A 27,836-nucleotide genomic window follows, 5' to 3' on the forward strand; every position below is an offset into this window, starting at 1 on the left:
TTGGTGTGTTTCCTTTATTTTTGCAGTTACTTGTACATGATAGTATAACATGCAGTAATTACAGGACAGCTATTGACAGAGGCAAATAATGTATTTCAACTCAGTGTAAATACTGTACATTGGGTTGAGCAAAATATTCAGCAACAAACTGTGCAGACAAGAGTATATTGGGTTTTTGTTCCCCTAAGTATAATACCATTCAAACAAAACAATATTTCACATTCATGGTCTAAAACCACTCGTTTCCCTATGTTCTTGTAAATTGGTCCTCTTCCGTCCGGGGACGCTTGCTCAAGCTTCCCGATTGTCTCACAGAGGGGTCATCTGAGGCCTTAGGTTGGTCTGAGGGGGGCGCGTCTCGAAAGCCTTGACCCTGGGAGTGAGGAATTGGCCAAATACAAAGCATAACGATTTATTCCCTCAGTGGGGTTGTATAATCAGTTTACAGAACAAAAATCTAAATAGAAAATAATAACATATTTCAAGGAGCAATATGACTGACATGTAGAAATTAGGTTTTTAAAAGTACATAAGCATAAGAAACGTCAGATATGTTATGAAACTTTAATAGTGCTCTACGTGGCTGGTACAGTGCCTTGCGAAAGTATTCGGCCCCCTTGAACTTTGCGACCTTTTGCCACATTTCAGGCTTCAAACATAAAGATATAAAACTGTATTTTTTTGTGAAGAATCAACAACAAGTGGGACACAATCATAAAGTGGAACGACATTTATTGGATATTTCAAACTTTTTTAACAAATCAAAAACTGAAAAATTGGGCGTGCAAAATTATTCAGCCCCCTTATGTTAATACTTTGTAGCGCCACCTTTTGCTGCGATTACAGCTGTAAGTCACTTGGGGTATGTCTCTATCAGTTTTGCACATCGAGTTACTGAATTTTTTTCCCATTCCTCCTTGCAAAACAGCTCGAGCTCAGTGAGGTTGGATGGAGAGCATTTGTGAACAGCAGTTTTCAGTTCTTTCCACAGATTCTCGATTGGATTCAGGTCTGGACTTTCACTTGGCCATTCTAACACCTGGATATGTTTATTTTTGAACCATTCCATTGTAGATTTTGCTTTATGTTTTGGATCATTGTCTTGTTAGAAGACAAATCTCCGTCCCAGTCTCAGGTCTTTTGCAGACTCCATCAGGTTTTCTTCCAGAATGGTCCTGTATTTGGCTCCATCCATCTTCCCATCAATTTTAACCATCTTCCCTGTCCCTGCTGAAGAAAAGCAGGCCCAAACCATGATGCTGCCATCACCTTGTTTGACAGTGGAGATGGTGTGTTCAGGGTGATGAGCTGTGTTGCTTTTACGCCAAACATAACGTTTTGCATTGTTGCCAAAAAGTTCAATTTTGGTTTCATCTGACCAGAGCACCTTCTTTCACATGTTTGGTGTGTCTCCCAGGTGGCTTGTGGCAAACTTTAAACAATACTTTTTATGGATATCTTTAAGAAATGGCTTTCTTCTTGCCACTCTTCCATAAAGGCCAGATTTGTGCAATATACGACTGATTGTTGTCCTATGGACAGTCTCCCACCTCAGCTGTAGATCTCTGCAGTTCATCCAGAGTGATCATGGGCCTCTTGGCTGCATCTCTGATCAGTCTTCTCCTTGTATGAGCTGAAAGTTTAGAGGGACGGCCAGGTCTTGGTAGATTTGCAGTGGTCTGATACTCCTTCCATTTCAATATTATCGCTTGCACAGTGCTCCGTGGGATGTTTAAAGCTTGGGAAATCTTTTTGTAACCAAATCCGGCTTTAAACTTCTTCACAACAGTATCTCGGACCTGCCTGGTGTGTTCCTTGTTCTTCATGATGATCTCTGCGCTTTTAACGGACCTCTGAGACTATCACAGTGCAGGTGCATTTATACGGAGACTTGATTACACACAGGTGGATTGTATTTATCATCATTAGTCATTTAGGTCAACATTGGATAATTCAGAGATCCTCACTGGACTTCTGGAGAGAGTTTGCTGCACTGAAAGTAAAGGGGCTGAATAATTTTGCACGCCCAATTTTTCAGTTTTTGATTTGTTAAAAAAGTTTGAAATATCCAATAAATGTCGTTCCACTTCATGATTGTGTCCCACTTGTTGTTGATTCTTCACAAAAAAATACAGTTTTATAATCTTTATGTTTGAAGCCTGAAATGTGGCAAAAGGTCGCAAAGTTCAAGGGGGCCGAATACTTTCGCAAGGCACTGTACGTTTCACTATGGGGTGCAATACCTTCCATTGCTCTGCAGGTCTGAGCTTTTTCTTCCACAGCTCAGTATTTTCTGTGTGTATTATAGCCATTTGTAGTGCTAGCCACAAAGTAAGTTTAGATTATGAAATTCAATTTTACTTGTCACATTCGCCAAATACAACAAGTGTAGACTTCACCATGAAGTGCTTACTTACACGCCCTTCCCCAACAATGCAGTTAGAATATTAGCAAATAGATAAAAGAGCAACACAAAACTATAATGAGGCTACATAAAAGCTACATAAGGAGTTTTACAGACTTAAGGAGTTTCCTGTACAGAGTCAGTGTACTGGGGTACGAGGTAGTCGGAGTGACTGGTAGAGGTCCTAGATGACAGGGAGCTTCGCCCCAGTGATGTACTGGGCTATCCCTACCAGGTTAGGCCGGTAGGGATATGGGGTTAGGTTAGGCCGGTAGGGATATCCTTGTCTCATCGCGCACTAGCGACTCCTGTGGCGGGCCGGGCGCAGTGCACGCTAACCAGGTCGCCAGGTGCACGGTGTTTCCTCCAACACATTGGTGCGGCTGGCTTCCGAGTTGGATGTGCGTTGTGTTAAGAAGCAGTGCGGCTTGGTTGGCTTGTGTTTTGGAGGACGAATGGCTTTCGACCTTCGTCTCTCCCGAGCCCGTACGGGAGTTGTAGCGATGAGACAAGATAGTAGCTACTAAACAATTGGATACCACGAAATTCGGGAGAAACGGGGGTGTAAAAAATAAAATGTTGGGAGTCATGTGGGGCCACGTAGTCGTGGGTGAACAGTGAGTACGGGAGGGAGGTTAAGCACGCACCCCCGAGTGGCCCCCGTGTTGAGGGTTAGCATGGCAGATGGGTTTTTGCCTACCCCCACCTGGGGGTGACCCATCAATGCCCAGTATCCAATAGCAGAGGGAAGTGATTAATCCCAGGGTCCTTAGTTTAGTGATGAGCTTTGAGGGCACTATGGTGTTGAATGCTGAGCTGTAGTCAATGAACAGCATTCTCACGTAGGTGTTCCTTTTGTCCAGGTGGGAAAGGGCAGTGTGGAGTGCAATAGAGATTGCATCATTTGTGGATCTGTCGGGACGGTATGCTAATTGGAGTGGGTCCAGGGTGTCTGGGATGATGGTGTTGATGTGAGCCATGGCCAGCCTTTCAAAGGATTTCATGGCTACAGATGCGAGTGCTACAGGGCGATAGTCATTTAAGACAGGTTTCCTTGGTGTTCTTAGGCACAGGGACTATGGAGGTCTGCTTGAAACATATGGGTTTTACAGACTGGGTCAAGGAGAGGTTGAAAATGTCAGTGAAGGCACGTGCCAGCTGGTCAGCACATGCTCCGAGTATGCGTCCCGAAAATCTGTCTGGCCCTGTGGCCTTGTGAATGTTAACCTGTTTAAAGGATTTACAGACTACAAAGAGCGTGATCACACAGTTGTCCGGAACAACTGGTGCTCTCATGCATGGTTGTGTTTCTTGCCTAGAAGCGAGCATAGAAGACATTAACCTCGTCTAGTCGGCTTGCATCACTGGGCAGTCCACAGCTGGGTTTCCCTGTGTAATTCGTGAGCCCTGCCACATTCGACGAGTGTCAGAGCTGGTGTAGTAGGATTCAATCTTAGTCCTGTATTGACACTTTGATGGTTCGTCGGAGGGCGTAGCGGGATTTCTTATAAGCGTCTGGATTTGTGTCCCTCTCCTTAAGAGCGGCAGCTCTAGCCTTTAGCTCAGTGCAAATGTTGCCTGTAACCCATCGCTTTTGGTTAGGGTATGTATGAGCACTACGGGGACAACGTTGTCGATGCACTTATTACTGAAGGGATGACTTGTGGTAAACTCCTCAATGCCATCGGATGAATCCCGGAACACATTCCAATCTGTGTGAAACAGTCCTGTAGCTTAGCGTCCGCTTCATCGGACCACTTCCGTATTGAGCGCATAACTGGTATTCCTGTTTCAGTTAGTGCTTGTATGCACAAATTAAAGATGGAGTTATGGTCAGATTTCTATGTGCAGAGTAGAAGTGATCTAGAGTTTCTCACCTCTAGTTACACTGGAGACATGTTGGTAGAAATTAGGTGAAACAGATTTCAGTTTCCCTGCATTAAAATCCTCAGCCAGAAGGTGCAACTTTTCAACTGTCATGCCGATACAGAATGTGAATATAATTTTAATTGACTCGAAGTAGGGCTGTGGCAGTGATTGTCAAGCAAATAACTGTCGGTCTCATGTAATTGACCATTAATTAACAAACACATTTAGCATCCGTCTTCCACGCATAGCCTACATGCCATTTTAAAATCCATTATTTATTTTACACAGGTCTAAAGAAGAATGATATGAAGAAAATGTAGTCTATTTCAGAAGGAAATAATTGCATACTTTGAGTTGTCCTTATGTTAGCCATTTGGCATAGCCACATCAGGACCTGTGGGCTACACTAGTAAATTTAGCAGACAAAATGTTCTTAGAATTCCATGGAACTATTTTATATTATAGTATGAAGAATCCAATTGATCAAAGCTGAATAAAATACAAATATAAACGTTAGGCTGTATGTTTTGATTTTTAATACAATGTAAGGCTGCATGATGAGACTAATGATGATTTTAAAAACGTTGCTTGAAAGGCATGAGCTCTGCTTTGTATTTTGCACAGGCTGTACAGACATCATGTCTCTCATTCACAATTTGACAAGCATTTGATAATGCCTCGAATTTCACAGCGACATCCCCTTTGTGGCTGTAATGCACCATAAAAAAAATTGTTTGGTGCTGCGTTCTTCTCCTCCGAGTGTGCTGCTCAATCCGAAGCGACTTTCACTCACATGGTTCTGTCACGTGATCGCACAACTGCGAGCGTCCTTGTCCAATTCCGAGTTGCATATTGAAGATATTGGAAGAACTATCCACATTTACTTTGTCTGCCAACAAGATGAGTAGGCCTAACAAACAGCAAAAGCACTAACCTGTGTCAATCTACTATCCCCCATAGTACAAAAATGTACCTATTCTATTCTGTGCAATAAATAAATAATCCAAAACATTCTGGGACAGTTGTGGGATACAATAGATCCCAAATTCATACAACCACTAGCATAAAAAAAACTTCATGCAATATGGCTGACGCAACAGATCACAACATTTAGCTTAAAATATTGCTAAACTATTAGGCTATTTCTTCATACTACAAGCGCAGCAATGCACACGTTAGTAGGCTATAAAACGCAAATGTTCCAATAGCGGAAAACACCATCATCAAAAGTGACCGCAAATGCAGTTATGCATGTAATGCTTTTATTATAAAAGGTGCATTTTTATGGTGAAAATTCTCTTCCCCAAACTTGAAACTCACTGCTTATGTATGCCAGTTAAACTCCACACCCCTTGTAAAGCAGATTAAACGTGCTTAATTTGAATTAGTTATTTGGCCACTTTACTTTTGATACAAACCCTATAACATATAGGCCCTATGGGCAGGGCGACATGAGGTGTGCAACTATGATTTCAACAAGTCGCAAAAAAAATCAAATAAAGGCATTGTTTATGCTTGGCATCATTCACAAATGATAATATATAATTCACAAGTGATAAATCACCCATCAGATTATTCTTGATTTAATCTGGTCTTTACATATGTTTGACATTTGTTTTGATTTAGACTATTATCATGCACCAGTATTGAAACCGGGCCAGCGGGGATAAAAATGCATGTCAGCTACACACTTAAATAGTGAATGGAACTCTATCCTCCTGATTCCTGCTTACAAGCAAAAATTAAAGCAGTAAGCACCAGTGACTCATTCTATAAAAAGGTGGTCAGATGAAGCAGATGCTAACCTACAGGACTGTTTTGCTATCACAGACTGGAACATGTTCCTGGGATTCTTCTGATGGCATTGAGGAGTACACCACATCAGTAACTGGCTTTATCAATAAGTGCATCGAGGACGTCGTCCCCACAGTGACTGTACGTACATAACCCAACCAGAAGCTATGGATACAGGCAACTGAGCTAAAGGGTAGAGCCGACGCTTTCAAGGTGCGGCACCCGGAAGCTTACAAGAAATTCTGCTATGCTCTGTGACAAACCATCAAACAGGCAAAGCGTCAATACAGGGGCTAAGATTGCATCATACTACACCGGCTCCGATGCTTGTCTTAATAGGCAGGGCTTGCAAACTATTACAGGCTAAACGGAAGCACAGCTGCCAGCTGCCCAGTGACACGAGCTAAATCACTTCTATGCTCACGTCGAGCCAAGCAACACTGAGGCATGAATGAGAGCATCAGCTGTTCCGGACGACTGTGTGATCACGCTCTTCGTAGCCGACGCGAGTAAGACCTTTAAACAGGTCAACATACACAAGGCTGCGGGGCCAGACGGATTACCATGACGTGTGCTGACCCAATGGCAGGTGTCTTCACTGACATTTTCAACATGTCCCTGATTAAGTCTGTAATACCAACATGTTTCAAGCAGACCACCATAGTCCCTGTGCCCAAGAACACAAAGGCAACCTGCCTAAATGACTACAGACCCATAGCACTCACGTCCGTAGCCATGAAGTGCTTTCAAAGGTTGGTAAATGGCTCACATCCAACACCATTATCCCAGAAACCCTAGACCCACTCCAATTTGCATACCGCCCAAACAGATCCACAGATGATGCAATCTCTATCGCACTCCACACTGCCCTTTCCCACCTGAATAAATGGAACATGTGAGAATGCTATTCATTGACTGCAGCTCAGTGTTCAGCACCATAGTACCCTCAAAGCTCATCACTAAGCTAAGGATCCTGGGACTAAACACCTCCCTCTACAACTGGATCCTGGACTTCCGGACGCTCCACCCTCAGGTGGTGAGGGTAGGCAGCAACACATCTGTCACACTGATCCTCAATACTGGAGCTCCCCAGGGGTGCGTGCTCAGTCCCCCCCTGTACTCCCTGTTCACCCACGACTGCATGGCCAGGCATGACTCCAACACCATCATAAAGTTTGCAGACGACACAACAGTGGTAGGCCTGATCACCAACAATGACGAGACAGCCTATAGGGAGGAAGTCAGAGACCTGGCCGGGTGGTGCCAGAATAACAACCTATCCCTCAACGTAACCAAGACTAAGGAGAGGATTGTGGACTACAGGAAAATGAGGACCGAGCATGCCCTCATTCTCATTGACGGGGCTGTAGTGGAGCAGGTTGAGAGCTTCAAGTTCCTTGATGTCCACATCAGCAAACTAGAATGGTCACCAAGACAGTCGTGTAGAGGGCACGACAAAGCCTATTCCCCCTCAGGAAAATAAAAAGATTTGGCATGGGTCCTGAGATCCTCAAAAGGTTTTACAGCTGCAACATCGAAAGCATCCTGACTGGTTGCATCACTGCCTGGTACGGCAATTGCTCGGCCTCTGACCACAAGACACTACAGAGGGTAGTGCGTACGGCCCAGTACATCACTGGGGCTAAGCTGCCTGCCATCCAGGACCTCGACACCAGGCGGTGTCAGAGGAAGGCCCTAAAAATTGTCAAAGACCCCAGCCACAGACTGTTCTCTCTACTACCGCATGGTAAGCGGTACCGGAGTGCCAAGTCTAGGACAAAAAGGCTTCAACAGTTTTTACCCCCAAGCCATAAGACTCCTGAACAGGTCATCAAATGGCTACCTGGACTATTTGCATTGTGTGCCCCCCCTGCTGCTGCTACTCTCTGTTTATCATATATGCATAGTCACTTTAACTATACATTCATGTATATACTACCTCAATTGGGCCGACCAACCAGTGCTCCCACACATTGGCTAACCGGGCTATCTGCATTGTGTCCCACCCACCACCACCTGCCAACCCCACTTTTAAGCCACTGCTACTCTCTGTTCATCTATGCAGTCACTTTAACCATATCTACATACTACCTCAATCAGCCTGACTAACCGGTGTCTGTTTGTAGCCTCGCTACTTTTATAACCTTGCTACTGTATATAGCCTGTCTTTTTACTGTTGTTTTATTTCTTTACCTACCGATTGTTCACCTAATACATTTTTTGCACTATTGGTTAGAGCCTGTAAGTAAGCATTTCACCTGTTGTATTCAGCGCACGTGACAAATCAACTTTAATTTGATTGAGTCTTAAAGCTCAATTCAACCACAGCTGTTGGCATTGCAGTATTTATTATACACAGTCATACATCAACATAGTAGCTGTGTTCAAATACTCATACTAACCGTACTATTTGTGACGTAAATTGAGTATATAATATGCTTATTGGCCATAGTATGAATATAGTTAGTATCCCAAAAGTTCACGGATGTCGTACTAAAACCTGCAAAATACGAAGTATTCAAGTAGTGGACAATATTTGTGCTTTTAGGACCCATAATGCAATTCAGAAAATGGGCGTGGCTTCACAACATTTTCAGATTTGAAGAAAATTGCAGAAAATGCTGCCGAAGTCCGATGAAAGCGGATACAAATGTATTGCTTTAACCAATTATGACAACTTTTAAGAAAATGCAGAGCAATGTAATCAAGTAATCAGTGTGTGCTCTGAAAGCTCCGAGAGCGAACCGCTCTGAATTTACGAACTCCCAGAGCGCACTCTAGCATTCCAGATTGAATTTATGAACACACCCGAAGTCGTAAAATGTCTAGCTAGTCATTTGTTATGTTAACAAGCTAGCAAGAGGTTTCATCGCAACATCAACTTCCGGTAGACAGGCAAAGTGCCAGTACGCTCAACTGAAACCATACCGTTTGTTTACAGTATACTAAAATTAAGTAATAGTATATATTCAATATGGGAATTTGAACACAGCTAGTGTATTTTTCTCCAGTAATCAAATTATATCCAAAATGGTTTTAGGGGCTGTAAACATTCCAAAAAGACCCCACAGAGGCGATGACTCCTGTTTTCCGATTGCAAAATAGTTTGTACACAAAGTTATTGCATAAACAACATTTGGCCCAACTCCTTTCCTTTATTATCACTGGTTTGGAAGGACAAGATAGACAAAAGCAATATGGTTGGAAGTGGACTATCCAATCTTTTCACCAATCACTAGTCATGATGGACAGGAGGTGAGGAAAGGATGCCATTTGAGAGTGTTGGGAGAAAGCCAGTGTTGTGTACTCACAGTGATCTGGTAGGGTACTGTGGCCTCCCTTTGGCTGGGTGACTTGTACAGGGATGCAAGTCTAGGAGAAGGAAACAGAGGTGAGGACAGGGTACTAAACTAACTTTTGTTTAGAACAAAAATAATAATTTACAATGGCCTGTGTCTTATCACCTGCATTCCATACAGAACAAGGCTAATAATGAACAGCTATGTTTTTAATTAGCATGCCCTTGTGTTCTTACATTGATTTGGATATATTTACTGTAACAACAAAAGGGACTTAAAATAAAAAGTGCAAAATGTATTTATTGCAGATTTCAAAGCACCACATGTTATTTTCTGCGAAATCCTCTAGAGGGGGCAGAATAATATAAAATATATCAAAACTATACCACGGACAAATAGAAAGCGGGGGGAGGACTGATTTCCCCATTTTTTAAATATTTTTTTAATAGAACATCCCATTCTTGTTTTTAAGTCCATAACAATGCGTAAACCCCATTTGGGGAACATTTTTTAGATCTGGGAAAAATAAAAATGGTGTAGTTATTATCATTTAATTCAGGTGCGCACCAGCGCGGTGGCATTTTCAAGGCAAATGGGCACCGGATCCTACTCCGATGCGTTCTGCCTACAACAAAATCTCTTGCATAGTTTGTTTTGTTTCGGTATGTTGCATTGAAAGTGGCTAATATTGCATTGATTCAATCACAATTGCCACAGTAAAGGGAAACATTGATAGGGTTAAGAGGGAAAACTAGAACAGTGGTCACCAATCATGTAGATCTCGGATTGCATTTGGATTCAAAGTGATCTTGACTCAAAAAAGGTTGGTGACCACTGTTCTAGAGTTTTCCCTCTTAACCCTATCAACCTTTCCCTTTACTGTGGCAATTGCGATCGAATCAACGCAATGTTAGCCTCTTTCAAGGCAACAAAACTATGCAAGAGATTTTGTTGTAGGCAGAAAGCATCGGAGTAGGATTCTACTGCATTGACACGCATTACTCAGCCAGTACTCTACACAGACCTGTGCGGCATAAACAAATCAGATGCAGTAGGCCTACATGCAAACAGACCATTGCCATATATGGATCTGTGCCCTTTACTTTGATCTGGACTGTGTTTACAGCCTGAGCGGCCGTGAGTAGATGCGCTTGTTTTGAGATCAAAGCGAGAGCTACATGTAGACACCTCTGCAGAATTTGTTCATATCCTTTGCAAGTTAGCGAGTTATTAGCCCAGTTATAGATCATTTGTAGTCAGCAATGGAGGAGTGATTGCATCATACAAGAGCACAACATTTATACATTTTTAGACAGATTTGAAAAGCACGTCAGGTAAAGAGCTTTTTTTGTCTTAAAGGGGCAGTGTTGTATTTTGAGACAGGCTTGCATAAACTAAGTAGCCAATAGACAGAGGGTAACATAAGTGGCCTGATTCTCTGTAATAATGGAATGGGACTAATAATGCATTTTATTTTGTAAAGTGGTTCCTTGCAAACACCACAACATTCTCAGTCACCTCATTGTCTGAAGGACAAGTGGATAAACAGGTTAAGGCCTGCATGTTTTTTTAAAAAGTCTCATGTAATGTAGGCCTACATTGAACACCACACATTGGTTGCTACTGTAGGCTGAATGAGAACAGCTATTTCCATGTTAAAATAATAAAGGATGCATTTTCTCCATCGTTTTTGATGGTAGGCCACTCTGGTAGGCCTACATGACCACTGTTAAAACAAACAGGTACAGCCTCAGTGTCTACAGTATACGCATGCTGGAAGTTGGACAGAATTTTCACAATGTTCATGTTTGCGCTCAGCAGACCTGTATTTTGCTCAGTGCTGACATTTTTTTAGGGAACTTTGGTCCCAATAACCTGATGGCATTCAGTTAATTCTCACAATATGCTGTTCAGAGAATCAAACGTAGGATCATATTAATTTGGAGCATTCACATTAAAAAAGGTAATTTCTTTCCATTATGGATACATTTAGGAAAAGTGATTCTGCATTCCTTTACCAAAGATGGTGATTTGGAGTTTGTATCATTATGATTATACCTTTTAGTTTTGTTTGGGGCTGATGAAAAAGCAGCCAGTTTGTACAAATGGTTCTGCATTCCATGTTGGTCCTTATGGAGCTGGTGTTTCTTGGAGCGTTGGCCATGTCAATGTGGTTTCTTACTAGGATATCAAGACAGCTGGAACGTTTGATAGGACAATTTAGGACTTTCAAATTCCAATTGAGAATAGTTAGTGTTGTCAATGTTTCTCATGTAATTTATCATTTTTAATATTGATAAGCCCATGGACGTGTAACAAAAAACAGGACCCAGAGAGAAACTCATTGGCCGTTCACCCCCCTCCTTCCCCTTCCCTGCCTCCCACCCTGTAATTACAGGGTTGGAGCATAATGGCGAGTGGCAGCATAGAGTTTCTAAAGCAGCATTTAAAAAATATATATACAGTATATATAAAAGTATGATTTGTTTTATCACATAAAAAACAAGTAACCATTTGACATTTGTAGTTTAGCTAGCAGACTTGATGAATTAGGGGGGGGGGGGGGTAATGAAGGAAATAAGTTAACAGATATGCAAGCCTAAATAGGGAAATAGGATCATGTAGCTGTAAATCCATTTATTAGCAATATAGTGCACTTGATTTGCTCTATGGGCCCACCAGGAACGCAGAGTTTGTACAGTTGAAGTCGGAAGTTTACATACACCTTAGCCAAAAACATTTAAACTCAGTTTTTCACAATTCCTGACATTTAATCTTAGTAAAAATTCCCTGTCTTAGATCAGTTAGGATCACCACTTTATTTTAAGAATGTGAAATGTCAGAATAATAGTAGAGAGAATTATTCATTTCAGCTTTTATTTATTTCATCACATTTCCAGTGGTTCAGAAGTTTACATACACTCAATTAGTATTTGGTAGCATTGCCTTTACATTGTTTCACTTGGGTCAAACATTTTGGGTAGCCTTCCACAAGCTTCCCACAATAAGTTCCTCCTGACAGAGCTGGTGTAACTTAGTCAGGTTTGTAAGCCTCCTTGCTCACACACGCTTTTTCAGTTCTGCCCACACATTTTCTATAGGATTGAGGTCAGGGCTTTGTGATGGCCATTCCAATACCTTGACTTTGTTGTCCTTAAGCCATTTTGCCACAACTTTGGAAGTATGCTTGGGGTCATTGTCCATTTGGAAGACCCATTTGTAACCAAGCTTTAACTTCCTGACTGATGTCTTGAGAAGTTGCTTCAATATATCCACATAATTGTCCTCCTCATGATGCCATCTATTTTGTGAAATAGATATACTCAAATTACAACCTCATTGATGCTTGATGAGCATTATCCAAAAGGCAAACAAGTACACTTTCTACTCAGAGCCCGACCGATTGATTGGTTCACCAATGTAAAAAAATATATGTAAAAAAAATTGGCCGATATTAGCCTTTTACAGATGTATTTGTATCAGTGTTAAATCCAAACTAGCCCGTTACTTAGACCACGTAGAACCGCACACGACATAAAGATGCATGCTAGATTACATTTATTTTTTTATTATAGATTATTACCGCGATCCCGGAGCAAACATAAATTATTCCGCAGCTAGCCAGCTGAAGAGTTCCATCAGCCACTCCTGGGCTACAATCACCTATCCGGACCCGTTTTACTGCCGATGCGGAGCCCCACCAAGCCTTCACGTCTGGACTACCGCCATTATCTGCCCGAGGGAGTTATCCAACTGGCCCCTCATTTGCGACGTTACCTGAACGCCCATCTGTGGCCCGCTAATCGTTAGCTGTCTTATTGGCTGCTATCTGAATAGGTCTATCAGACAATTTTTCTTGGGTCACTATAACTATATCTATTTTTCCAATTGGATTGATCCCCTCTACCACACGGAGCCCCACTAATCTACCAACGGAAACGCACAAGGTGGCTAAAAACAGACCTCCATCCTATGCTAGCTTGCTAACGATGGCCCGGCTAGCAGTCTGAATCAACATGACCCCAGCCAACCTCACTACTCACTGGACCCTTATGATCACTCAACTAAGCATGCCTCTCCTTAATGTCAATATGCCTTGTCCATTGCTGTTCTGGTTAGTGTTTATTGGCTTATTTCACTGTAGAGCCTCTAGCTCTGCTCACTATACCTTATCCAACCTTTCAGTTCCACCACCCACACATGCGATGACATCACCTGGTTTCAATTATGTTTTGTCGTGGTAATTTCCTGTATTACTAAATGAGGAGAGTTTACAAACCACACACCAGTCAGAGTTATACTTAATCTTTAATTATATGAGCTCCACCATAGCCCTTTGACTCTCAGATCAATTCTGTGTCTATAAATGAATTCTCTGAGAATGCCTATAAGAGAATACCAAGATCTTTTATAGCCAAGATACACCCCTCTCAACTTACATGACGAACCACAGATCTTAGGAACAGTTCACAAAGAAAGTTCACTTTCACTTGAGAGAGGAGTATCCCATAGCCAGATAGCATTAGCTATAAGTTATCGTTCAATTTGGTCTCTAAAACGAGATTCTAATCTCGTTCCTGGTACTTTATAGTACCAAAACATCCAATGGCATATATCAATTGTCAACTTTATCTTCTCCTATCTCAAGTAAAAACCCCTCTTCTCCCCACTCCTGAACAAGCTCAGAGGGGAGTGACTTGCGCACAGACATTGTGGAACCAAGAGATAATTGGTTCTCCCTTAATCATCCATTCACATGGTTTAACAGATCTATTCACATATGAAGACAATGTTCCATTCTGTCCTCCTCCCCTTCTGATATTCTGGTAAGCACCAGACATGTAAAAGACAAGCCTGACCTCTTCCTCATCTGGGCCCCAAGTTACTTTTTCCTGGCAGAGAAGGGAAAAATGCAACTGCCAACAGTATAGTGCAAAATGAGACATTCTAATGACAAGTATCTCACATAAACATATTATGAAAGTAAATAAAACATCTTATGTTAACCAACTAATTCTGATTCATCCCCAACAGTTTCTAGAAACAATATTTCTCTCATCACTCAATACATAGGTTTACCTCCACTGTATTCATATCCTACCATACCTTTGTCTGTACATTATACCCTGAAGCTATTTTACCGCCCCCAGAAACATCATTTTACTCTGTTCCAGACGACCAATTCTCATAGCTTCTAGCCGTACCCTTATCCTACTCCTCTTCTGTTCCTCTGGTGAAGTAGAGGTGAATCCAGGCCCTGCAGTGCCTAGCTCCACTCCTATTCCCCAGGCGCTCTCTTTTGATGACTTCTGTAACCGTAATAGCCTTGTTTTCATGCATGTTAACATTAGAAGCCTCCTCCCTAAGTTTGTTTTATTCCCTGCTTTAGCACATTCTGCCAACCTGGATGTTCTAGCCGTGTCTGAACCCTGGCTTAGGAAGACCACCAACATTTTTGAAATCTTCATCCCAAACTACATTTTCAGACAAGATAGAATGGCAAAAGGGGGCGGTGTTGCAATCTACTGCAAAGATAGCCTGCAGAGTTCTGTAATACTATCCAGGTCTGTTCCCAAACAATTTGAACTTCTACTTTTAAAAATCCACCTCTCTAAAAACAAGTCTCTCACTGTTGCCGCCTGCTATAGACCACCCTCTGCTCCCAGCTGTGCTCTGGACACCATATGTGAACTGATTGCCCCCCATCTATCTTCAGAGCTAGTGCTGCTAGGTGACCAAAACTGGAACATGCTTAACACCCCAGCCATCCTACAATCTAAGCTTGATGCCCTCAATCTCACACAAATTATCAATGAACCAGGTACCAGCCCAAAGCCGTAAACACGGGCACCCTCATAGATATCATCCTAAACAACTTGCCCTCTAAATACACCTCTGCTGTTTTCAACCAAGATCTCAGCGATCACTGCCTCATTGCATGCATCCGTAATGGGCCAGTGGTCAAAAGACCTCCACTCATCACTGTCAAACGCTCCCTGAAACACTTCAGCGAGCAGGCCTTTCTAATCGACCTGGCCGGGGTATCCTGGAAGGATATTGATCTCATCCCGTCAGTAGAGGATGCCTGGTTATTTAAAAAAAAATAAGCATGCCCCATTCAAGAAATTTAGAAAGAGGAACAGATATAGCCCTTGGTTCTCTCCAGACCTGACTGCCCTTAACCAACACAAAAACATCCTATGGCGTTCTGCATTACCATCGAACAGCCCCCGTGATATGCACATTTTCAGGGAAGCTAGAAACCAATATACACAGGCAGTTAGAAAAGCCAAGGCTAGCTTTTTCAAGCAGAAATTTGCTTCCTGCAACACAAACTCAAAAAAGTTCTGGGACACTGTGAAGTCCATGGAGAATAAGAACACCTCCTCCCAGCTGCCCACTGCACTGAAGATAGTGTTTCCTGTCACCACCGATAAATCCACTATAATTGAGAATTTCAATAAGCATTTTTCTACAGCTGGCCATGCTTTCCACCTGGCTACCCCTACCACGGGCAACAGCACTGCACCCCCCACAGCAACTCGCCCAAGCCTTCCCCATTTCTCCATCGCCCAAATCCAGTCAGCTGATGTTCTGAAAGAGCTGCAAAATCTGGACCCCTACAAATCAGCCGGGCTAGACAATCTGGACCCTTTCTTTCTAAAATTATCTGCCGAAATTGTTGCCACCCCTATTACTAGCCTGTTCAACCTCTCTTTCGTATCGTCTGAGATTCCCAAAGATTGGAAAGCAGCTGCGGTCATCCCCCTCTTCAAAGGGGTTGACACTCTAGACCCAAACTGCTACAGATCTATATCTATCCTACCATGCCTTTCTAAGGTCTTCAAAAGCAAAGTCAACAAACAGATTACCGACCATTTCGAATCACACCATACCTTCTCCGCTATGCAATCTGGTTTCAGAGCTGGTCATGGGTGCACCTCAGCCACGCTCAAGGTCCTAAAAGATATCTTAACCGCCATCGATAAGAAACAATACTGTGCAGTCGTATTCATTGACCTGGCCAAGGCTTTCGACTCTGTCAATCACCACATCCTCATCGGCAGAGTCGATAGCCTTGGTTTCTCAAATGATTGGCTCGCCTGGTTCACCAACTACTTCTCTGATAGAGTTCAGTGTGTCAAATCGGAGGGCCTTTTATCCGGGCCTCTGGCAGTCTCTATGAGGGTGCAACAGGGTTAAATTCTTGGACCGACTCTTCTCTGTATACATCAATGATGTCACTCTTGCTGCTGGTGAGTCTCTGATCCACCTCTACGCAGATGACACCATTCTGCATACTTCTGGCCCTTCTTTGGACACTGTGTTAACAACCCTCCAGGCAAGCTTCAATGCCATACAACTCTCCTTCCGTTGCCTCCAATTGCTCTTAAATACAAGTAAAACTAAATGTGTGCTCTTCAACCGATCGCTGCCTGCACCTGCCCGCCTGTCCAACAGCATCACTACTCTGGACGGTTCTGACTTAGAATATGTGGACAACTACAAATACCTAGGTGTCTGGTTAGACTGTAAACCCTCCTTCCAGACTCACATCAAACATCTCCAATCCAAAGTTAAATCTAGGATTGGCTTCCTATTTCGCAACAAAGCATCCTTCACACATGCTGCCAAACATACCCTTGTAAAACTGACCATCCTACCGATCCTCGACTTCGGCGATGTCATTTACAAAATAGCCTCCAATACCCTACTCAATAAATTGGATGCAGTCTATCACAGTGCCATCCGTTTTGTCACCAAAGCCCTATATACTACCCACCACTGCGACCTGTACGCTCTCGTTGGCTGGCCCTCGCTTCATACTCTTCGCCAAACCCACTGGCTCCAGGTCATCTACAAGACCCTGCTAGGTAAAGTCCCCCCTCGCTGGTCACCATAGCAACACCCACCTGTAGCATGCGCTCCAGCAGGTATATCTCTCTGGTCACCCCCAAAACCAATTCTTCTTTTGGCCGCCTCTCCTTCCAGTTCTCTGCTGCCAATGACTGGAACGAACTACAAAAATCTCAAACTGGAAACACTTACCACCCTCACTAGCTTTAAGCACCAGCTGTCAGAGCAGCTCACAGCACCTGTACATAGCCCATCTATAATTTAGCCCAAACAACCTCTTTTCCTACTGTATTTATTTGCACCCCATTATGTCTCTCTACTTTGCACATTCTTCCACTGCAAATCAACCATTCCAGTGTTTTACTTGCTATATTGTATTTACTTCGCCACCATGGCCTTTTTTGCCTTTACCTCCCTTATCTCACCTCACTTGCTCACATTGTATATAGACTTATTTTTCTACTGTATTATTGACTGTATGTTTGTTTTACTCCATGTGTAACTCCGTGTTGTTGTATGTGTCAAACTGCTTTGCTTTATCTTGGCCAGGTGGCAATTGTAAATGAGAACTTGCTCTCAACTTGCCTACCTGGTTAAATAACGGTGAAATAAAAAAATGTATATAACTAAAAATGACAAAAAAAATACTTGGATCATAATCGTATCCAGACAATTGCCCATTTCCGTTATGATACAATTCAGAATGTGTCGCACTGCCAAATCAAACAGTCGCAAATGTGACTGTTTTGGGCGTAATGTCAAACAACAGGTGAGGAGCTGCAGTCTTTCACAAGGGCAAGACACACATCAACACCTCAAAGCCAGCCATTCATATAGAACATGATGTTAGTCAGCCAGTCTGTCCATTTCTCATTTAGTGGACAGCAGGAGGCAGAGGGGTTAGCAAGTGTGTGCTGACATTCAAACAGAGTGAGGATAAACTACAGTGCACGATGACACACTAAGGAAGAGCTGTGCCGCCGGCAACCATGAGACCTTGGGCTTTATAGACACTGAGCTTTTCTCCACTGACTGATAGGCAGCAGCCATTGTAGTGAGAAAGCCAGGCGACAAAAGGCAGGCTGGCTCCACCTGCAAAGTTATGCACTTTACCTCCAACTACTGTAAGTGTTTGAGCAGTAGCACACTGAAACACACACTTACACCAGCCAGGCCTGAAAAGTGTCCATTGGATGCTATGGTCCCTTGGCTCCGAGACTGGCATTTCCCTTTGGGAGGGGTGCGCAGAACTGTGTTTATGCTTGGATATGAATGCTTTTGGCCGATATTTTTATTTTTAAGTCAATAAATAAAAATTGCCGGCCATATTGTCCAGGACCAAAATATTATCCATTGCAAAATAATGCTTTTTATTCATTGATGGAAATACCAGTCAATGTGCTCCAACTTCAAAAAGGCATATATAGTATATTCGGAAGGTATTCTAACCCCTTGACTTTTTACACATTGTTACATTACAGCCTTATTCTAAAATGGATTAAATACATTTTCCCCCATCAATCTACAGTACCAGTCAAAAGTTTGGACACCTACTCATTCAAGGTGGTTTGTTACATTTTTTATTCTACATTGTAGAATAATAGTGACGACATCAAAACTATAAAATAACACATATGGATTCATGTAGTAATGAAAAAAAGTTATCAAAAAATATTTTATATTTGAGATTCTTCAAAGTAGCCATCCTTTGCCTTGATGACAGCTTTGTACACTCTTGGCATTCTCTCAGCCAGCTTCCTTTCCAACAGTCTTGAAGGAGTTTCCACATATGATGACCACTTGTTGGCTGCTTTTCCTTCACTCTGCGGTCCAACCCATCCAAAACCATCTCAACTGGGTTGAGATCGGGTGATTGTGGAGGCCAGGTCATCTGATGCAGCACCATCACTCTCCTTGATCAAATAGCCATTACACAGCCTGGAGATGTGTTCGGTCATTGTCCTGTTGAAAAACAAATGACAGTCCTACTAAGCCCAAACCAGATGGGATGGCGTATCGCTGCAGAATGCTGTTGTAGCTATTCTGGTTAAGTGTGCCTTGAATTGTAAATAAATCACAAAATATCACCAGCAAAGCACCCCCACACCACCTCCATGCTTCACAGTGGGAACCACACATGCGGAGATCCGTTCACAAAGACACGGTGGTTGGAACCAAAAATCTCCAATTTGGATTGACCAAAGGACAGATTTCCACCGGTCTAATGTCCATTGCTCGTGTTTCTTGGCCCAAGCAAGTCTCTTCTTCTTATTGGTGTCCTTTAGTAGTAGTTTCTTTGCAGCAATTCGACCATGAGGGCCTGATTCACGCAGTCTCCTCTGAACAGTTGATGTTGAGATGAGTTGATGTTGAGATATATATATATAAATAACAACACTAGTCACGACCCCACGATAGTTCAAATGACAATAATCCAGTAAAACTGTAAAAAGAGTGATATCATTTGAGCTTTGGAAACAAGTACTTCCATAAATGTATGGCGCAGGCCTTGTTTCACAGGAGCCTTGCAAAATAAGCTTTCCCTCAATAAACCAGCCTTAACAAATTGTTAATTTACATATAGAATTTGATTGTCCAACATTAGTTTTATATAATTTTTTCATTTTGTGGCCACCTAGAGTGGCCTCTTTCCACTGCCGTGGTGCTGAATCGCAGCGGCAATGGGGCGGGCTGGCCCTGGTTTTCATAGACAGCAGTGTTTTGTTCGTGCCAAGGCTAAATTAAATCAGAGAGCCCTAGACTGTATTTGAAAACAGCTGTGTTTTGTTATTTATTCATTAAAATGGTCAAACAAATAGCCTATAGGACAGGTCGTTCGCAAATTATATTACACAAATATTATATTTTGAAGTTGTGTTTCATTACTGTGTAGGAAACTTGTTCTTCTAGGCTAAATATATATATATTTAAATTATATTCAGTTATGATTTAAAGCAGGGATGAATATGTAACGGGCAATGTTTTGTTTTTCAATTAAACTGGTCATGTGGATATAAGAACGTTGTTCTATATTATAACTTTACAGGCTAATTTATATTCTGTTAAGATGAATTACAATAATCTACATGTGATTTTGAGCACCGTGGGTGGACGCCCTAATGCGTTACGCACCCAATGCATATGGAAGTCCGGTAATTTCTCAAATGTTTGGTAAATGTAAATCTTGCTGGTCACGTTGTCCAGTGCCAAATTTTCCTAACAGAAACCCTGGCAGGGACAAATAATTGTGGTAGCAGGTAGGCTTCCTTCCAGAGACCATCCATGTAAAGGGGTGTTAGTACAGTACCTGTGTGTGCCCTCCCAGTGTAGGATGAGTCTCTGTGTAGCAGCGTGACCCCAGCTCTCACCTGCAGATTTACAAGACGACAGACACCCACACAGAGCCATGTTAACCACGTCTACAATCAGTGACACGCTCACATTTAACAACAGTTACTTAGCACAGCCACACATGACACTAAGAAATATTTATGAGCCATTGGCAGACAGGCAAAAGCTAATTGTACAGTAAATGAGTTGGGTTTAAAAATTGGGAGAGGTATATGACTGTCTGAATTGCAAAATGTACTGTAATTCTTGGCCCTAACCGTTTGTTACATCATTTTCATGTACAGTTTACAGGGGGGGGGGGGCATTATTGTTTGTAGCATCTACAGTCAGTGCATCACAACAGTCCTTCTCACCTAAGGCAGGAACAAGCTTCGATTGGCCACTCCAAACCTTTGTAGTCATCTGATTGGTAAGAATGACCTAAACACGAAGGAAATGGAAGTTTCAAGAGTTATATTATTCCAAGTCAGAGTGTACCTATTACTTTTCACAAATTGCTTGAATGTATTGCCACCACAATTGATATATTATGATCCCTTTAGCCAACGCCAATGACGACAGCTCGTCTTACTGGGGTCTGACACATATGAAAAAGACTAGACGAGACTTTACAATTGATATAAATTTAAAAACATTAACATGTAGTGTGTGTGCATCTAACAGTTACACGTACTGGGGCAGCAAGTAGCCTAGTGGTTAGAGCATTGGACTAGTAACTGAAAGGTTGCAAGATTGAATCCCCAAGCTGACAAGGGGGAAAAAAAATCTGTTGTTCTGCCCCTGAATAAGGCAGAGGCACTGTTCCTACGCCATCATTGAAAATAAGAATTTGTCCTTAACTGACTTGCCTAGTTAAACAAAAGGTAAAAAAAACAAAACACAAGTTGGTCGCATTGGGGAGAGGCATTGCGCCTTGGTGTTGCTTTATTGTTTTTTTAAAACAAGGTTTGCTGTTCACTTGCGCTATATAAAAGATGGTAGTTTCATGCATTCATGGCTCAGTATAATACTGTACGTTTCCTTGAATTTGTTGTGGACCTGGGTACTGTTAAAAGACCCCTGGTGTCATAAGTGTGAGTATCAGTGCTGTGTGCGAGTTGACTATGAAAATAAATTTGGAATTTCAAGCTAAATGTTTCTTATAAAAACAAGAAGTGACGCAGTCCGTCTTTCCTCAACTCTTAACCAAGAGAGACTGGCGTGCATAGTTTTAATATTAGCCCTCTGATTACAATGAAGAGCAAGACTTTGTTCTGGGCCAGCTGCAGCTTAACAAGGTCTTTCTTTGCAGCACTTGACCATATGACTGGACAATAATCCATCTGGAGGATGGTGTCAAAAAAAGTCCTTTCTCCCCAAACAGACCTCTCATCCATCTACATAACCATTGAATCTATATGTTGTGGAAGGTAACACCAGGTAAGTCAGTCTCCACAACTTTTTCAACAGCCACACCATTCATTACCAGATGCAGCTGAGATCTAAAATGATTTGTACCAAATACAATGCTCTTAGTTTTAGAGATGTTCAGGAGCAGTTTATTACTGGCCACCCATTCCAAAAAAGACCAACTCTTTGTTAAGGGTTTCAGTGACTTTATTAGCTGATGTGTACATTGTTGAATCATCAGCATACATAGACATGCATGCTTTGTTTAATGCCAATGGCAGGTCATTGGTAAAAACATAAAATATTAGAGGGCCCAGGAAGCTGCCCTGCAGTACACCACACTTTACATGTTTGACATTAGAGAAGCTTCCATTAAAGAAAACCCTTTGAGTTGTATTCGATAGATTGCCACATAGTGGATTCAGAGCTGAGGTTGAAAAGCTATAACACATTTTCTCAACAACAGGTTATGGTCAAATATATCAAAAGACTGCACTGAAATCTAACAGTACAGCTCCCTCAATCTTCTTAGTATACATTTATTCCAACCTATCATCAGTCATTTGTGTAAGAGCAGTACATAGAGTGCCCTTCTCTAGAAGTATGCTGAAAGTCTGTTAACAATTTGTTTACAGAGAAATAGTATTGTATTTGGTCAAACAATTTTTCCCAACAGTTTGCTAAAGGCTGATAGTTCTGCTGCTAGAACCAGTAAAAGGCTGCTTTACCACTACTGGGTAGCGGAATTACTTTGGCTTCCCTCCAGGCTTGAGGACAAAAAATTTCCCCTAGGCTCAGACTAAAGATATGACAGATAGCCACTCCTATCTTTCCATCTAAGTTGTCAATGCCAGGAGGTTTGTCATTATTGATCAATAATAATTTTTCCAGAGCGGATGTCCCATTTAGACCTCAATATACCTGGCTGCATTTAGACCTCAATATACCAATCAGCATTGCACTTATAAGAGACATTTTATCAAAATCAAATCAAATTGAGATATCAGCTGATGTATGAAGGGCTATATAAATAAATTTGATTTGAAATAAATTTGAAATTTGATTTGATCTCTTGGAATGAGAGCGCTTAGTCTAGATACATGGTTGGATTGGGACCAGACATGGACGGTAAATACTGAGTAAGGAAAGAGAAAAGACAATGCAAGTCTGGCAAGCCTGGTTTCTGTTGGGCTTGAAAGGAGGGCTCAGTTACAGCACTGTACTATACATTATAGTAGTTTGCAAGAGGGAGTGGGCAGATAGGCTCTATAAAGGGAGGATGTGGTTATCACTGGACTCTATAGTTGTGGTTTCCCTTTTCGATGAGCTTTTATTAAGTAATGAAAATAATTGTCATCAGATAAAAAGAAGGGTTAAGAGAGGACAGATGAGAAATGAGTGCACGTTGGTGAGTAGGGTTGTAAAATTCCAGGAACTTTCAATACATTTCCTGGTTTTCCCAAAATCCCGGTTGGAGAAAAAACAGGGAATTTAGAATTCACAGAATTTTGCAACCCTATTGGTGTGGCAACATCTGGGGTCTTTGACAGTAGGATAAGTGGACAAGTGTCACAGGTCATACCGCGACATTGTGATTGGTGGCCATCTGGATGAGCCGCTGGGCGAGGCCGTTCAAGAGGCGGGTCCTCTGGGAGAGGTCCTCAAAGTCATGGCGAAACGAGAAGGCAATGCTGTCAATCACCACCAGCCGAACCTGGAATGGATTAACAAAGGTGCCCAAATTACCATCCAAAAGCCACAAGCAAATGAGTTGCAGATTTACATTGGAACATGGTTTCTGCTAAGTATTGTATTAATGCAGTCTTTGAGGTTTCAATGTTTCTCATTTTTTGTTTTGCTATTTTGCACCAGCCAATCCGTAAATCTAGCTGTCAACATTTTCTATGAGCATTTCAGTTAAGAAATTCCTTTGACTCGGAACAGAGCCCAACCCAACATGGAGGTTGTAGAAATAACCCCTTTGGATTGGATTGGTTGGCTGTTTTAGGATCAGTGACGTATTGGTGGGGATTGGTACCCCAGGGTGCTGAGACAGGAAGTCAGCCAGGAGGTATGTCTCTGCCAACAGCTCCACGTAGTCATGGCAACGGACAAGGAATAAATTGGAGAGGATTGTTTCCACAGTGAACCCCTTCAAGGCTTCCTGCTGTTCTGGAAAAGGGAAAAAGATAGAAGAATACAGCAGACAGTAAACTACAAAACGTCTCCAATAGGCTTGAATCTAAGACATAACCCTTTTTTCTCTAGTGTTGTTCATTTTGTGAAGAATCGACCAACCAGCGATTGAATGCATGCACCAGTACTGTTGATCACAATATGTGAGTATTGTCATGACGTTGGCCTGGGGGGTAGGTTAGGTTTATGACAGTTATAAAAATACCTCTTCCCCTCTTTTTCCTCTCTCTACCCTACTGAGGTTACATTTGTAAAACCCTTGGTTAACATAGAGATTCTGGGAACATCAGTAGGTGGGGGAAATTAACTATATTCTGGTAATCCAAACAATTGAACATATGCGGTGGTACTTAATGAATATGATGTCAGTTCGGTTGTCATCTGAGACATTCTCATCAATGATAAGATGGCAAACTCTACAGTGGAAAGTCTACACAGAGTTATCGGATTCACATGGAATTGTTGTTCAATTTAAATGTTTGAAAATGACATTTTTCGTGATGGGATGAAATGTGATTTTAGCTTCTAACATGTGAGATTTGGGTCTTCATAAGATATGGCTCTGCTCAATGTTCCCTGTGAAGGGGCATGGGCTACAAAACTTTTCAAACACGCCCTCCTCTCCCTTCCTATATAAGCCCTTGACGACAATATAACTTCTTGTTCCTGAGGACAACGGTCCTATGTCAGAATGGTTCAGATAATAACTACAAAATGAAGCCAACATCAGCGTGAGCTTTGGTTGCGAATGGTATGAACTCTTATTCACTACAGAAGTGATACCTCCTAGCCGTTGAGTTAGAAACAGCAGATGCAAACAAGGGTTAGGAAGGAGCAGACAGAGTATCCCGTCTATCACCCAACAACGTTACTACAACGTATCCAATTGACAACCAGAGACATTCTTCAAAGGACTCAGTTGGGCAACACGTCCTTCCATCTACCACCAAACAACCGAAGCGGAGCTCAGAGTAAATATTTATTGCATTTTCCTTTTCCAAATGGGCGGTAATTTAGAATGCATCAGATACTGTATTTACGATAGCATAGCTTCTCCCTGTGTCCCTCAGTCTTCCCGCTCTTTCACTCAAACCCAACCATTTTCCTTTGTGTAACAAGCTGTCATTTCTGTTCTGCCCGCTAGGGACGTTTTCCTTTATGACGTAATTTGTAATCAATTTATGATTTAAATACGTGTATGTGTAATTAGTTAGGTATTTAGTAAATAAATAAACCCAATTTTGTATTGCTGATTCAAATTGTTAGCCAGGGTTCGTGCAGATAACCAAGAATTTACAACTTTCAGATGAGAGGATTAATATTGACTGCTATTGATGTAAAATATTACTAGGTCTTTAAGAGTTTATTCGGAAGATAACAGCTCTATAAATATTATTTTGTGGTGCTCGACTCTAGTTAATTACATTTACATGATTAGCTCAATCAGGTGATATTAATTACGGAGAAATTATTTTATAGAATAGCATGTCATATCACTTAATCCAGCATAGCCAAAGACACGACAGCATTTTCAAAATACTCTCATCAGTAAACCATTTTCTTCATAGACTAGTATAAATGTTACATGTGTATGACAACGTAGCAATACCGATGTAATAAATGCATTCAATATTTTGAAGTCTTTATAAGCACTAAATAGATGCTTCACAAATCAGTTATAAGTTATCCTACATGATGGGTGATTGCTTTTGTTCTGTCCTACTTAGTTACCTGAATCCTCTGCTAGAAGCCCACAGTGCTCCACAGTTGCCTGTGCTAGGTCCACAGCCCTCTGGACCAGGAAGCTGCCCTCTGTGTCTATGTACAGAGACTTGCCTCCCAACCCCCCAAAACACGCAGGGATCTGCACATCTACTGACAACTGGATACTGAGGGACACAGAGTTATTGTGCTATTACTACATTATAGCAAACAGATGAGTTAGTTGAGTAACTCTTCCACACAGAGGTACCAGTGCTTACCAGAGCTGGGTCTTTCCGACCCCAGGTGCCCCGCAGACCTCAGTAGTCTTTCCCACTGGCATGCCCCCTCCCAGGGCCATATCCAGTGCTGAGCAGAAAGTGACTATAGTGCCCAGCTCCTTCTCTCTCCCCAGAAGCTCCAGGGCTGTCAGCCTGCCTGCTGCTGCTCTCTCCTGGCCAGGCTCACACCTCACAGCCTGCAGCACCTCTACTGCCTCCTCCTGGGAGATGCAGGCCTCTACAACAACAGGGATGGAGAGGTTAATGAAGAATACAAGCTTGAAGGGTAGAAATATAATGGACTGTGAGAGGCATTGTAAAATAAAGTTAGCTGGTACCACATATTGACAATAATACATATGGGTTATGTAGGTGTAATGCATTTCACCCGGTGTATGGCCTGTAACTGTATTATCATTCACTACTGTAATGACAAAATCAATAACAGTGACTTGTTGGCTACCTTTGCTGAGTTGGAGAGGTCGCAAGTCACACAGGTCTGCAGCAGAAAGAAACCCAGCATTGAGGAGTTTCACTTTGACAGACGGCGCAATGGCGTAGCTCGAAACATCCCTCTGCATCTTTCGCTTATCGTTTCAGCGACCTGAATGAGATTGACACAGGTAGACAACTTCAAGAGCTAGCAAGCCACTTGACGTTACTTTGTTTGATACATTAACCCCGTTTCTAATTCTTCCATGTAAATGCGTAGCTCCGAAAATAGTTTCATTTAACTATGTTTTCCTCTTACCTCCTCAGCAAGCCAAGTTTTACTTCTGCTGAAGCTAGCTTCTAGCTAGCGATGAGGAAACCAATTTCCAAGTACATAGCTGGAGCCATTTTCATGAATCCCTCCAAAATGTGTTTACTCGCGCCACCCACCCACACACGTCATTACATTACACCGTGTTGTCAATTACTGTAAACCCACAACCCAGGAAAATAAATGTAAGAACTGTTTTATTTATTTTTTAACAGAAAAGTGGTTTGATTTCGTTTACATATTTAAGTTTAGGTATTTTGTTTCATTTTTGGGAATCCTGTGTCCATCCCGCACTGTAGGTAGAGGAACGCAGATTAAATTGTGCGATCGCCAATACACCATATAAGGAGATGTGAGAATAAGCGCAGTACATTTGACAATTTATTGTAATTGGCTGCCTACATTTCAAAAACATGAATTTACTTAACTGTAATGCTGCAAAGCAATCATGAAAATGGCAATCATTGACATATCTGTAAAATAGTTTCCACAAATCTGGTTGGTTGCCTTTATAAGCCAGCTTTCCAAACTGTCCTCGGGAACCCAAGGTGTGAACGGTTTGTTTTCTACCAAAACACTACTACTGTACACAGCTGATTCAAATGATCAAAACTAGATGATTAGTTGATTATTTGAATCAGCTATGTCGTAATATGACAAAAACCTAAACGTGCACAGGGTTTCCCAAACTCAGTGCACGTTTAGGTTTTTGTCTTCTTGGCACTAAGGACCACCATAGGTAAACATGCAAGGCTCTTGTGGTAGCTAAACAGATACGTGTCATATGCTTGTGATCTGCTTTTCTATTATGGCATTTCCACTTTAGCACACAAGCTCCGTAACGTTAACAATATTTTTGTTCCCTAAATGATTTTTAGTTGGTCGGCTCGTGATGCCTAATTTACTGTGAGAGATTCGACGCTCGCGTGTAG

General features: G+C 42.0%; 1 protein-coding gene across 3 annotated transcripts; it reads right to left on the minus strand.

The window, feature by feature from the left end:
* LOC135550750 (DNA repair protein RAD51 homolog 3-like) lies at window positions 1–27,013 on the minus strand. 3 transcript variants are annotated; one of them, XM_064981839.1, is made up of 10 exons: window positions 26,893–27,013; window positions 26,605–26,745; window positions 26,142–26,379; window positions 25,891–26,048; window positions 24,002–24,135; window positions 23,546–23,677; window positions 20,928–20,994; window positions 20,531–20,591; window positions 9,379–9,439; window positions 1–373 (listed from the first exon to the last, which is right to left on the minus strand). In XM_064981839.1, exons 2-10 carry the CDS (start codon window positions 26,720–26,722, stop codon window positions 248–250), a joined length of 1,095 nt encoding a protein of 364 aa, XP_064837911.1. In that variant the 5' UTR covers window positions 26,723–26,745; window positions 26,893–27,013; the 3' UTR covers window positions 1–247. The 3 variants fall into 3 exon arrangements, 2 of the variants coding, with proteins under 2 accessions (XP_064837911.1, XP_064837912.1); XR_010457139.1 differs by lacking the exons at window positions 1–373; window positions 9,379–9,439; window positions 20,531–20,591; window positions 20,928–20,994 and having other exon boundaries at window positions 23,585–23,677; window positions 24,002–24,130; XM_064981840.1 differs by lacking the exons at window positions 1–373; window positions 9,379–9,439; window positions 20,531–20,591; ... (2 more) ...; window positions 24,002–24,135; window positions 25,891–26,048 and having other exon boundaries at window positions 26,138–26,379.
* Window positions 27,014–27,836: the final 823 nt, after the last annotated feature.

This window comes from Oncorhynchus masou, chromosome 12, assembly GCF_036934945.1.
Source record: "Oncorhynchus masou masou isolate Uvic2021 chromosome 12, UVic_Omas_1.1, whole genome shotgun sequence".
NCBI classification, from domain to species: domain Eukaryota; kingdom Metazoa; phylum Chordata; class Actinopteri; order Salmoniformes; family Salmonidae; genus Oncorhynchus; species Oncorhynchus masou.

Coding starts and splice junctions, on each gene's coding strand:
- LOC135550750 (XM_064981839.1), bottom strand. CDS start 26,722: ATGCAGAGGGATGTTTCGAGCTACGCCATTGCGCCGTCTGTCAAAGTG. Junction 20,995..23,545: donor CCACCAATCACAATGTCGCG/GTATGACCTGTG, acceptor CTTCGTGTTTAG/GTCATTCTTACCAATCAGAT. Junction 9,440..20,530: donor CACTGGGAGGGCACACACAG/GTACTGTACTAA, acceptor TCCTTCTCCTAG/ACTTGCATCCCTGTACAAGT.